We start from the raw sequence: 13,413 nt of genomic DNA, 5'->3' as shown, positions 1-13,413 counted from the left end.
TTGTTTCTTTTTATTGTATCTTTTTCATGAAAACAGATTAACAATTGAATCTGAAAGTGTTGCTTGTTATGCACCATCAATTGCCCTCCAATTGCAGAATTAAGTTTAATTTCCAGTGGAGAGTAATGTAATATATTTTTAAGAGACTTAATCGATTTTTAGTATTCTAAGCAGCTTAGACACAGATTTTGAATGTATTTGCCAAACAATTTTGCCACTGTCTTTGTTACACAATTGGTTTTCTTTCCAGGATCCTAAGGTTTGGTTTTTTGGTTTTGTTTTTTGTTGTGGGTTTGTTTTGTTTTTTTTTTTTTTAAATGGAACAAGTATATTCTCCTACTTCTGTTGTATTCAAAATTACTTACCCTTTTAAAATTATCTATACTCTCTTCTCTACCTGCACCCTGCATCAAGAAGCAGAGGTCTACTTAAAAAAAAAAAAAATCAGCCTTAAATAAGGTAACTTCAGAATAGGGAATTTTAATATGAAAATGTTACCACACTTTTAGTGTAACTTTTGCTGTTCCTGCTTATACTGTGTTCAGAGACAGCATAATGTGCTATATATATTTTAATTAAGAGTGAGTTCTGGAACCCATTTGTTGCTTGTATTTAATTTAAAAAAAAATTATGCCAATAACTGACATTGTTAACATGTGCTTGTGCCGTCTTGCGGTTGCCCTCTTTGTTCCTTGAGTCAATCTGTAATGATTGTACATTTGTTTTGGTTTGTTTTCTTCTCGTGTCAGTGAGCCCTTTCTGTTCTTTCTGTAAAGCACCTACTGCTCATATATTACAAGTCTATAAAATTCCACTCTTGCTTTGAGGGAAATTGAAACTAAGTTCCTGGTGTTCTTCCGAGTTGCAGAGGAAGGTTTTAAAATATGACCCTGTCCACTTGAAACACTGAGGTCTGCTTCTTGCCAAAATCCCATTAGGAAGTTTCATGATATTTAAACTACTTTCACAGTATTGCTGTTGGCAATGCCAGAAGATATTTGTTAAAATGTAAATGTGTATTTTTACAAAGTGTTGACAAGCATTCCTAGTGGTGGGATTCTAGAGCAAAATAATAAAAGTGCTGTGAGCCTTGTGGGGCACCTTAAAACTTTCACTTCTTCTTTATACTGTTTAACCAGAGGGGGAAAAAAGGACATTTAAGCATTTTATCAGATGTCAAACTAGCTTAAAGAGCTGGTGAAAAAATTTATTTAGCTTTCACAGTCTGTGACAGATTCAAAGTCCTTTTATTTGTAGTAACCAGCAAAAATGCTTCAGTGGGTTAGATACCACAATTTAAAAAAAAAATGAAGTCCTGATTAGCAGAAGTGGTTGTTGTTATGTACTGGAAGAGCGGTGTATAGAGTTTGGGGGCTTAGTTAAATTTGCCATAGCAAATGGCAAACGTTCAGTTCAGTTGCATTTAATATTTGTGTCGACCGTGAATTCAATACAGAATATCCACAACTATGCTGTAGCTGATATGTGTTTGACATTCAGTATTACTTAAAACTAGATGCAAAACAAACAATCCATTTCCAATTAAAACCCTATTTTACATTGATATGTTTTATCATGTCAACACAAAAGTGTCAAAAAATAATTTGCTTCAGTCGTTACACTAGTCGGAGGCTGAAATAGCTGGCATTGCTCTGGTTGTTACTTACGATGAATGGCTGCTGTTAGTAGTAAATTGTCACACATGCTCATGCACACCTGTGCACACATAAACAAAACCCTGTGACACCTGCCTTTTAGTTAAAATACTGGTATTTCCCAGTATAAACAATACAAGACTCTCCTGCTCCCCTGTTTGAAGGACTTTCTGCTGCTTCTGAGGACATTTTAGAGTGTGTTTCCAGCTTAACCCCCTTTTCCGTCAGATCCCAGCTGGATTATTTTATGTTATCTCCCAAGATTACCAATTTATCCTAAAGTCTGCATTTTAAGGAAACTTAAATTTTCTGTATCTTGCTTCCATGTCATATTATCCACTCATAATTCGTACCAAAGGTGGGTTTTTTTATTAGTAACATTCCTCTTTACTGAGGATGTGGAGGAAAACCCCATGGAATCATATTTAAGTCACTTGGTGCTTTAAGTGACTTCTCACTTCATTGTAGGATTTTTTTCTTTGAATTACAAGTGTGAGACTAGCTGTCAGTGTTGAACTCTATTTGTTATATACTATGGAATGAAAGATTAATCTGAATTATTTTCCCAAAAAGGAAAATAAGGATTTTTCCTGATATCACATGGCACTTGGCCACATAAGGGGACAGAGGTTTGCAGATGTATACACTTAGAAAATATTTCTTTTCAGCTGGACCTGACACTAAAGCTGGTTTTGCAGCTACAATTACAAGAAACCCCTTAGACACATGCAAGATGAGACCAGATGAGATTGAAAATATGGAGAAAAGTTACTGCCAGAACACAGGGTCTCTAATCTCTTTCCTCATATACAGTGCTAAACAAAATATAAATCAAGAGTAAAGCTTTTCCAGCATTGTTCTAGATCAGTGTGAACATTTGCTACAATAGTTACAGAACAGAACAATTTATTCAATTGACAATATTACCTTGCTAACATAGTTATGCTGTATAAAATTAAGGTAAAACCCCAATATGGATTATGTTGTAACTGTAAAGAATCTCAATGAAATACTAACAGGAATGTTTATACCATCATGCATTTTAAAGTATTTTATGTTGATTAACAATTTTACAGTATAGCAGTAATTATAACAGTTATGTTTAAAGCTTTTAATGACTATTTTTAAAAAACAGTTTTATATAAATCAGAAAACTTGGCATTTGGTTTTGTGTAACAGAATACATGTAAAATCTAAGATCATTCCAATCCTGGAGAATTTGCCCAGGTATTATGGCTGCATTGTAAGTCTTTAATATGAAAACTCAGAAGAGTAGTATATTCACAACATGTTGGAGAGTTAAAATATTTAAAATTAATCTGAACTGAGGAAGGATAAATTGCTTTTGAGGCATTAGGCTGTATGTTACATAGTTTTGCAGTTGCCCCTGACAACTTTAAGACCCGATAACTACAAAAGTCCTGTTTTCTGACTGATCTTTATCTCATTTTTAATGACTAGATTAACAGGTCTATCAGTATTCAGATTTCCCTGTTCAAACCCAAGAATTCACTGCACTGGATCCAAACCAGATCTGTATGCAGTGTTACTATTTGTGACTCTCCTAGGCTTAAATAAGAGGTTGGGACGAAACCTTATTTCATTTTTAAAGAGGGTTCAGGTTAAAATCTGGATGATATCTAGCAATGTACTGGAAAAAGTGTTGGCAAACTGAATTTACAGTAACCAGTTTGTTATATTCCAAGCAATAAGTTACTTTATTTCAATATCAGATGCATTTTAGAACAGTATTTTCCAGACCACTAAAGATGTTAGCAAACATCAGTACATACTTAGTTGAATAGTTACAGAAGAGAACACTTCCAATCATAGAATGCTTTGGGTTGGAAAGGACCTTTAAAGATCACCTAGTCCACCCCCCCTGCCATGGGCAGGAACACCTACCACTAGACCAGGTTGCTCAAAACCCCATCCAACCTGGCATTGATCCCCTGGGGATGGGACATCCACAACTTCTCCAGGCAGCCTGTGCCTCACCATCCTCACTGTAAAAAATACCTCATTTATGTCCAAGCTAAATCTACCCACTTTCAGTTTAAAATCGTTGTCCCCTGTCCTTTCATTTCAGGCCCAGCTAAAAGTCTTTCTCCATCTTTCTTGTAAGCCCTCTTTAGGTATTGAAAGGCCACAATAAGGTGGCCTTCCTTCTCCAATCTGAACAGCCCCAACTTGTTCAGGTTTTCTTCATAGGAGAGATGCTCCAGCCCTCAGATTATTTTTTGTGGCCCTCCTTTGCACCTGCTCAAACAGACGCCTGTCTTTCTTGTAATGGGGGCCCCAAAACAGGACGCGGTACTTGAGGTGGGGTCCTGATGAGAACAGAATAAAGGGGGAGAATCCCCTCCCTCAGTTTGGTAGCTGTACTTCCTTTGATGTAGCCCAGGATACAGTTGGCTTTCTGGGCTACAGGCACATATTGCCAGCTTAGGTTGAGCTCCTGGTCCACTAGTACCCCCGAGTGCTTCTCCACAGGGCTGCTCTTAATCCATTCTCCGCCCCACTTGTATTTGTGTCTGGGATTGCTCTGACCCATGCACAGAACCTTGCACTTGGTCTTGTCGAGCTTCATGAGGTTTGCACGGGCCCACCTTTCCAGCCTGTCAGGGTCCCTCTGGATGGCATCCCTTCCCTCCAGCATGTCAACTGCACCACTCATTGCAGAATGATAGATTTGCATCCTTTAAAAGCAAAACTTACATTTATCTTTGCAATACCTCATACACATAACAGCAGATAGCAATGAAAAATTACGTCTTTCCATAGAGTAGCACCTTGGCTGTATCTCACTGGGATATCCATTAAACAGAAGATGACTTGTAGGAATTTGATGGCTGGGTCAGCCTCTGGTTTGTCCTGAAGTGAACCAAACCAATAAACAAATCGAAAGTATCTGTACTAAAGAAAGTAGCATTTTAGCAACATAACCACTGTTACAAATTGGTATTAAAATTTAGTGAGTTTAAAAATCATACCTGTATGACAGTAAGAAAGACTAACTTGGTTAAAACAGGCAGTAGCAGTCATTTGAGCTGAAAAATCAAATGCATTCAAGGATTAAAACTACTTATTTTCTCCTACATTCTTTTCTAATGCATAGTTTCATTGATGAAAAGAGTACAATAAAGAAAGAGGAGAGTGTGGACAACCGTGTAATTATTTAATTGATTAGGAGAGTGCTCAGATGATCAAAGACGTGGAAGTGGATAAAGTGACAGTGCTGGAAAGAAAACAAGTTGAAGCAATCAAGAAGCTCTGGGAAGACCCAGGAATTCAAGAATGCTACGACAGACGGAGAGAGTACCAGCTTTCAGATTCTGCTAAGTAGTAAGTACACTGCATAATTACATGGACAAGCCAGACTTAATGAAGTTAATCATAGAATCATTTAGCTTGGAAAAGACCCTAAGATTATCGAGTCCAGCCGTGAGCCTGACACTACCAAGTCCAGCACTAAACCATGTCCTTAAGTGCCACATCTTTTAAATACCTCCAGGGGTGGTGGCTCAACCGCTTCCCTGGACAGCCTGCTCCAGTGCTTGACCACTCTGTCAGTATAAAAGTGTTTCCTAATATCCAGTCTAAACCTCCTCTGATGCAACTTGAGGCCAATTTCTCTCATCCTATCACTTGTTACTTGGGAGAAGAGACCAACACCCACCTCCCTACAACCTCCTTTCAGGTAGTTGTAGAGAGCGATAAGGTCTCCCCTCAGCTTCCTCTTCTCCAGACTAAACAATCCAGTTCCCTCCGCTGCTCCTCGTCAGACTTGTGCTCCAGACCTGCACCAGCTTCATTGCCCTTTTCTGGACGCCTCCAGCAGCATAGCATCCTCCTTGTGCTGAGGGGCCCAAAACTGGACACACCAATGCCAAGTACAGGGGCACAATCACTTCTCTGCTCCTGCTGGCCACACTATTTCTGATAAAAGCCAGGATGCTGTTGGCCTTTTTGGGCCACTTGGGGACATTGCTGGCTCATAATGAAGAGATAGGTTCACTCTGGTTTTATTCATTATACCTGTATCTCTGTTGGTCTGTGGTACATAACAATTTTTAAGCTGGAGTTGTGAAACAAACTAATGTTATGCTTTCTGAGCATACTGGAACCATCATCCCTCCCAGTACTGAGGTCAACACAGCTGGTGCATAACTGAGCTTCCCTTGGGGGAAATCATAAAAAACAGCTGTACAAAATATACTGACAACAAGCAGGCAGGTCAGGCAGTTCAGTTACGTGAAAAGTTTAGGATGCAAATAAGAATGAAGATAAGTCTCTTTCAAATAATTTAATTGTGAAAAAAATTATTGTTTAATGAGAGTAGAAAATTTACATTCCTGTTTCTGCCAAGGTTGAGAAGTAACAGGGTTAAATTTCAGCAAGGGGCTCTTAGATTAGCCATTTATGGTAAACTTTAACTCAGAATGCTTACACATAGGCAATCTGTTCCTGCATGTTAAGCATTACCATTCTTGACAGATGTTTGTCTGTCTTGTTCTTAAATAATCCTACATTAGAGAAGAAGGATGACACTTAATGGTCTACTGTAGCCTCATTTTCTAAAAAATCAGTCATAATTGAAAATCAGTTTTACTTTAAATTTTATATAATCTTCCTTTTACTGTTAATTACAACTGAGACCAATTTGCTACATTGATAAAGAGGAGGAATTTTCTTAAGAGAAGCCTTTTCTGAGTGAGTAATAACATCAAGTGTGAGTATTTTTTATTTTGGAGCCCAAATGTGAGGGATGTTCGAGCAGCAATGGGAGAATACATCGACACCCTTCCCCTTCCACGGAAGGAAAAGGGCGGGGGGGAATTAGTGCTTAAATAAAGATCTGTGCTGCAGTCACGTTGTATGAGTTGGAATACACCTCACACTTCCTGTAGCCTTGGTGTGATTTTTTTTTTTTTTTATGATCTGATGTTGCACTCTGGTGGTGGGAAGGTAGATTGCAGGGAGGAATACCGGGCATCGCTGCTTTGTGTCCTGCTCACACACTGCTGATTTTTTAGAGGCACATAGAATTAAATCCCAGCCACGAAAAGCGTAAGAGCCTTGTGAAACTACAGAGAGTAACGTTAAGAATTACTACATGGGCAGACAAGAAACTAAATGCATCATGTTTTATACTAAAAATATGTACGTCTGAAGCATTCATACTTGCAGTGCTTTCCATTAATTGCTTTCCTGACTTCTGTCCAGCAACCTTTCTCATTTGTGTGCAATATTGGCATCAGGGATGATGTAGAAGGGGATAGAGTACTGTTGGTAACATTATGGCTAGGACTGATATTTATATTTACATACAAATCTTAATTCTGATGTTTATTTTGGGGTAACAGCAAAGATTATTGAAATAGAAGTAATCACTTTGGTTGCAGGCTGATTGTCTATAGACGATTCAGGCATTATTTTCTTTGACTAATATTATTTTGCCTGAAATGTACGTGCAGGTCTCAGTTAAAGTAAAGGGTTTTGTTGTTTTATGCCAGCCACGACTGCACTAAGGCCATGCACATCTGAATTTCTGTTTAGCTGCTTTTGTGGGAACACTTCTGTGATTGCTGGTTAGTACTTTGGTTTTGAATCTGTGTAATGAATTTATGAGAGAGCATTAATCTTGGTTTTTGTTGTATATTTTCAGTTATCTTACTGACCTTGATCGTATTGCTACGTCCTCATTTGTGCCGACTCAGCAAGATATTCTTAGAGTCCGAGTGCCAACTACAGGAATTATCGAGTATCCTTTTGATTTAGAAAATATTATATTTAGGTAAGACTGCCTGTCAGATGATTCAGTATACAATTATGAAAGTAGTTGCTGCAACTTTACTTCTAAGATCCTTAAAGGATTTGCATTCAGTGAGTGTTGTTTGTGTTTCCAGCCCTTTTTGTCTCCAAAGTTAGTACAGTAACTTCAGTGGTGTTTCAGAACATTCTTTTTGAAATTTACGTCATTACATAAAAAAGCTTTTCAATTCAAGCTGCAATACTGTGTATTCTGAACTATTAGTTTAATTAAAAGGCTTGGATGAGGGAGTACAGGGGCAAGGTATCTGTAGTAATGTGTGTGCTCATACTGGAATTCAGTTTAATTCCATTTAAAGCCAAGAGTTTCTGCCTCCTGACTCTAACTGTTTGGAAGAGTGCCTTAACAGATATGCTAAAGCCCTCAAGTGAGTTTACAACTTTCAGTTAGATGAAGTTAGGGAAGGGAGTTGGAGACACTGAGGGAAGGAGAAGGAAAGAAAAAAAAAATGGAAGGTTGCGACAGTAGATACTTCTGTTCCTCCTGCCAGATAATATATATTAAAAAAACCGACGTTGATTGGAATTGAGAGAAACAAGTGTAATTATAAAGTTGAAAGAAAGTCTGAGAAGCACTTTACAATTATCTTTTCTGCTACTAGATAAGATACTGCAACAGGTGGGGTTACTGATTTTAAAAGCGAAAGCATTTTTTTTAAATTTCAAAATTGCAGAATTCAGACTAGCATGATTCTATAGAAGTTCTTCCACCAAACTACCCGTTTCATCATGAATACCTGCCTGCAGTTACAACCGAGAACCAGAATCCACTCTGATAACACGTAGCCAAACCAGCCTAACAGTGATTTTGTTGTTTGTGTTTTTTTTTTCCTGGAAAATTGAACATTCTAGGAAACATTTTGACCTGAATAAAATGTGAGGGACTTACTTAACTGTCTGCAAAGCCCATAGGAATTTGATGTGAAGCTAAGAAATTTGTGAGCATTTTGATTGTTTTGAATAGTGAGATATGACTACATGAGGGGCTTTTTTAGGGGCGGTGGCAAGGGAGATTTTGGAGTATATGGGGAAACAAAATTAAATATGTTCACATCTACCTTTGCTAAACTCTCTGCCAACATGGAAAAAACCCCAGCGTTATATTTTGTATTGTGCCTCAAGTGGCTTATACAATTGTACTGGCCTGACTAGGATAAAGATAATTTTCTTCCTAGCAGCTGATATGGTGCTGGTTTCAGATTTGTAAGCAAAACACTGCTGATATAACATACCAGTGTTTTAGCTTTTGGTGAGCAGTATTTGCACAGTGCCAAGGCCTCTTCTCTTTCTCTGCCCTGCAGTGAATAGGTTGGGGAATGCACAAGAGGCTGGGAGGGGACACAGCCAGGCAGATGATCTGAAGTAACCAAAACCATATTTCATGCCATATAATGCCCATGCTTACTGATAAAAGTGAAAATTAGGGGCTTTAGGGAGGTTGGTGATCTTTTTTTTCCTTGGGGACTGGTTAGACATTGGTCCACCCATGGGAGGTGGTGTGTGACTGCTTTTACAACACTTGTTTTGTTTTCTTTATCTCTTCTTCCACTTATCTTTTACTTCTCATTCTTTTAATCTTGGCCCCCAAGCTTTCTTGCTTTTACTTTTTCTTTCCTCTCCCCCGTCCACCCATGGTGTGGCGGTTTCTGAGCAGGCAACTGCGTTGGGCTTATCTGTCCGCTGGGATTAACCCACAACAACAAAGAACAGTGAAAGCTGTAGCTGTACAGCAAGTGAATCAAGTTTAAATATTAGACAGAACATAGAATGTAAAGATATACTTTTCACAGTTCAAGCTTATCTCAGGTAGGCAATCTATTATAAGGCCTTTGGATATACTTAAAGGATCTTAAAAAATGACTAATATGTTGACTGTTTTTCTGTTTAACAGGATGGTGGATGTAGGTGGCCAAAGGTCAGAAAGAAGGAAATGGATCCATTGTTTTGAAAGTGTTACTTCCATCATTTTCTTAGTTGCATTAAGTGAATATGATCAAGTCTTGGCAGAATGTGACAATGAGGTAAGGCGTGGTGGTATATAAGGTATAGAAAAAGATATGTGTTTTTCAAGCGTTCATATGTCTTCATAAAATCATTTGCAAACAATAGAATTACATTAAGAAGCTGATCAAGCAGTCCTGAAGTTTTATTAAAATAGCAGCCTGCCTGTAAAAGTGAACTCTACCTTAAAAGACAAAACTTGATTGAAAAATGTTTTATTTCACTTAAGCCATGTCAAATGTTTGAGAATTTGAGCATCAGCAGTATCTCTAATCAAGTAGAACTACCTCACTCATCTGTAATAAGGCTTTTGTTTGTTTGTTTTTTAAGTCTCTGATGTTTCATAATTGACCAGTGCATTAATTAAGGAAAATTAAAAAAAACCCTAAAACTTAAAATTTACCTCCTTCCCAAGGTTAGAAAACATGAGTTCTCCCATTTCTTCTAGATTGCCACCACAGAATCATAGAATGGTTAGGGTTGCAAGGGACCTTCAAAGATCATCTAGTTCAAGCCCCATGCAAGAAGCAGGGACATCTTTGACTGTATCAGGTTGCTCAGAGCCTCATCCAACCTGGCCTTGAATGTTTCCAGCGATGGGGCATCCACCTGGGCAACTCGTTCCAGGGGCAACTTGTGTTAGGCAACTTGCTCCCGAGACAGTGGGGCTGTTCAGCCTGGAGAAGAGAAGGCTCTGAGGGGACTTTACTGTGGCTTTTCCCTACTTTAAAGGAGCTTATAAAAAAGATGGGGAGAAACTCTTTAGCAGGGCCTGTTGTGACAGGACAAGGGGTAATGATTTGAAAATAGAGGGAGGCAGATTTGGGCTGGATATAAGGAAGACATTTTTTACAATGAGAGTGGTAGAACACTGGCACAGGTTGCCCAGAGACGTGGTGGATGCCCCGTCCCTGGAAACGATCAAGGCCAGGTTGGACAGGGCTCTGAGCAACCTGATCTAGTTGAAGATGTCCCTGCTCCTTGCAGGGGGTTTGGACTAGATGACCTTCAAAGGTCTCTTCCAACCCTAACCATTCTATGATTCTGTGAGGATTCCTTCAAATGTCCTTCCAAAAGCGCTTAATACCATTTGAAGTCTAAAGCCCCAAAGCCCTTGCAGATCACTTTCTCAACATCTGTTTGGACTATGAAAATCATATCCTACTTCACTTGCTGAACTGTCGCAACATTTATTGTAGCTGAGATAGAGTTTTCTATTGTCCTTGTCATCTTTTGATGCATGAACAACTTCAGTAACTGTAATTTTCTTTTTCATTTCACTATATCTTGAACATGTTGTTATGCTTACTTTGGATGTAAGGAAATAAATAACAAACTGACTGTCATCAAAAGCTTATCCTCAGGTACTCCAAACAGCAATCTCTGGATGTGGTGTTCCTTAGATATCTCTTTAAATTGACAGACTTTCTTACTAATATAAATTAGTCCATATGGTCTTGTCCTTTAGCTCTGTTACAGTATGTTAATATCAGATATTTGACCTGATAAACCCTGCATCAGCCCTCACTATAGGGTCAGAAGAGGCTTTCATAGAGCAGCAGTCCATGGCTGGACTAAGGCTACCACCTTAGGCCCCCCCCTCACTAAACAAAACCACGACAGCTGCTCACTGAATCACACAAGAATTCCAGTAATTTCTATTTGTAAGTGTTATCTGGATTGCACATGCCATCGTGCAATTCATAGCGGTGATCCAAAACCCAATGAATAAAAGGGTATAGAACATGAAGAGGAATGATCAACCAGGGTATTGTAATTGCACTTAATAAAAGTAGTATTTTTTTTTAAAGCTTTTAAAAAATCTTTATGATCTGTGGCTGATGTGATGCTACTGTCCAGAGAACGTAACTCCATATTAATTTTTGTTGTTGTAGAATCGAATGGAAGAAAGCAAGGCCTTATTTAAAACTATCATTACGTATCCCTGGTTTCTGAATTCTTCAGTCATTTTGTTTTTAAATAAAAAAGATCTTCTAGAAGAGAAAATAATGTATTCCCATCTAATTAGTTACTTTCCAGAATACACAGGTAAGCATTTATCACACACTACTTTCACAAAGCTGAAGGTCATATTTAAACCCGTTAGTTTTTCCTCATTAAACTGAACATGGAAAATGGGATTATGCAATATATTTGATATCTATGCTTTTCTATTCTAGCTTTTCAAATACAAACTTAAGTTACTCAGTTTTACTGGAACTTTGTTATTTACTGGGGCATTGTGGGGAGAGTCTTAAGTGATTTCCTACGGCCATTCTATTACCATTAGAATGACGCAGTCACTATTTAATTATGAGAAGCAGCACCTTTTTCGCCTTCGACCTCAGGAGACAAGATATGGGGGGAACTTGGGGGTATTAATGCAACTCTTTATATAGTAAAACCCAGTAGTATGGTTTTGCATTCATTATTATAACTTGTTATCTATATAAAAGTCCAGTCAAAAAGCAGACCGAGTAACTTTCATTAACAATGTTACTGATACTTAAAGTTGCCAAAGAATGATTAAAATAATTACAAATTTATTTCATTACTTAATACAGTATTACATTCTGTGAGACATTCTGTTGAATCCTACAATTAATAATGAAGAGAGTTATAATGATTTAATAGCTACAGAGAAAACACACATACCTCTCTTGTCCAAGGAGAATCGTGTTTGCTCTGTGTGTTTTAGAAAATTTAATTTCTCTCATGATCTTTGACATACTACATAATGTAACAAAGTATTAATATATGCTGGGTAATTTCAGTTGCATAGGTTTTTATTAAAAAATTACTTTGACCTGTAAGGTTTACCATTGAAAAAGGTATACTTCATACATTTTAGAAAGCCGTGTTGTAATAGCTTTTGCTCCACTAACATATGAATCAGAAAATAGGAACAAGGGAGTATGTCTTTATGGCAGTTTCAAATTTAAATGTGAAATTAGCCTGTTAAAATACTGTCCATATGTGTCTTCCTTGACCCATAGCTTTTAACTGTTCAAAACTGCTAATTGTGCTTTTGACTAGGACCTAAACAAGATGTCAAAGCTGCCAGAGACTTCATTTTGAAGCTGTATCAGGATCAGAATCCAGACAAGGAGAAAGTAATCTATTCCCATTTCACTTGTGCCACAGACACAGAAAATATCCGTTTCGTCTTCGCTGCGGTCAAGGACACGATTCTGCAGTTAAACCTGAGGGAGTTTAACCTGGTTTAAAGAAAAAAGAAACATCGTTGCAGCCACAAAGTGTGGCTTACTCATAGCACAGCCTGTGTTGATTGAAAAAAGATGGCTCTTTAAATACCATTTACAGAAATGGGAGGAGGATTCATAGTTACTGAAAAAGTATGGATTAAGAGAACTTTTAAAAATGAGTTTCAAAGTTTACTTTTTAAGCTATACATTTAAAATATTGTGTTCATGTTTCCCATATTGGTTTTGTCTGTGAGTTATTTTTTGACAGATTACATTGCTCTCCAGCTGATATTTTCTAAGATTTTTCTTTTTCTTTTTTTTTAATTTAGCATTTACAATCACAGCTTATAAAATTTCAAACAGCAGTGTCTTAAAAATAACAACTTAGTGTTATTTTAGGGTGCTAGGCATTTGATATCCTTGCTCTGAGCAATGTAGTTGAAAGACTAGGGTAAACCTATTACACGTTTTAGAAGCATCTCTCAGTAGCCTTGACAGGCCAAACCCGTCCGTGTTCTAGGAATCATTACAAAAAAAAAGATTAATTATTGGTGACCCTTGCATATTATTGCCTTTTTGTTCAAGTGCCTTACAGTAATAAAATATCTTTCACAGTTAAGGAATAACAGATTAAGATGTTGTAGGCAGTGCATGCAATTTCCTCTTTTCTGAAGGGGAAAAGCACTTTTCAAACAGCAAGGCATTTAGCAAACGTTCTC

General features: G+C 37.7%; 1 protein-coding gene across 1 annotated transcript in view; it reads left to right on the top strand.

Moving 5' to 3' along the window:
• Positions 1-12,715, top strand: part of GNA14 (G protein subunit alpha 14) — an 89,293-nt gene extending 76,578 nt beyond the window's left edge. The window contains exons 3-7 of the mRNA XM_086770328.1: positions 4,846-5,000; positions 7,324-7,452; positions 9,379-9,508; positions 11,384-11,537; positions 12,525-12,715. Of these exons, the coding sequence (XP_086626454.1) occupies positions 4,846-5,000; positions 7,324-7,452; positions 9,379-9,508; positions 11,384-11,537; positions 12,525-12,715 (759 nt within the window). The remainder of the gene's footprint in view (positions 1-4,845; positions 5,001-7,323; positions 7,453-9,378; positions 9,509-11,383; positions 11,538-12,524) is intronic.
• Positions 12,716-13,413: the final 698 nt, after the last annotated feature.

Source organism: Chlamydotis macqueenii, chromosome Z, assembly GCF_036417535.1.
Source record: "Chlamydotis macqueenii isolate bChlMac1 chromosome Z, bChlMac1.mat, whole genome shotgun sequence".
Taxonomy (NCBI): domain Eukaryota; kingdom Metazoa; phylum Chordata; class Aves; order Otidiformes; family Otididae; genus Chlamydotis; species Chlamydotis macqueenii.
This window is presented reverse-complemented; position numbering and strand designations above follow the sequence as displayed.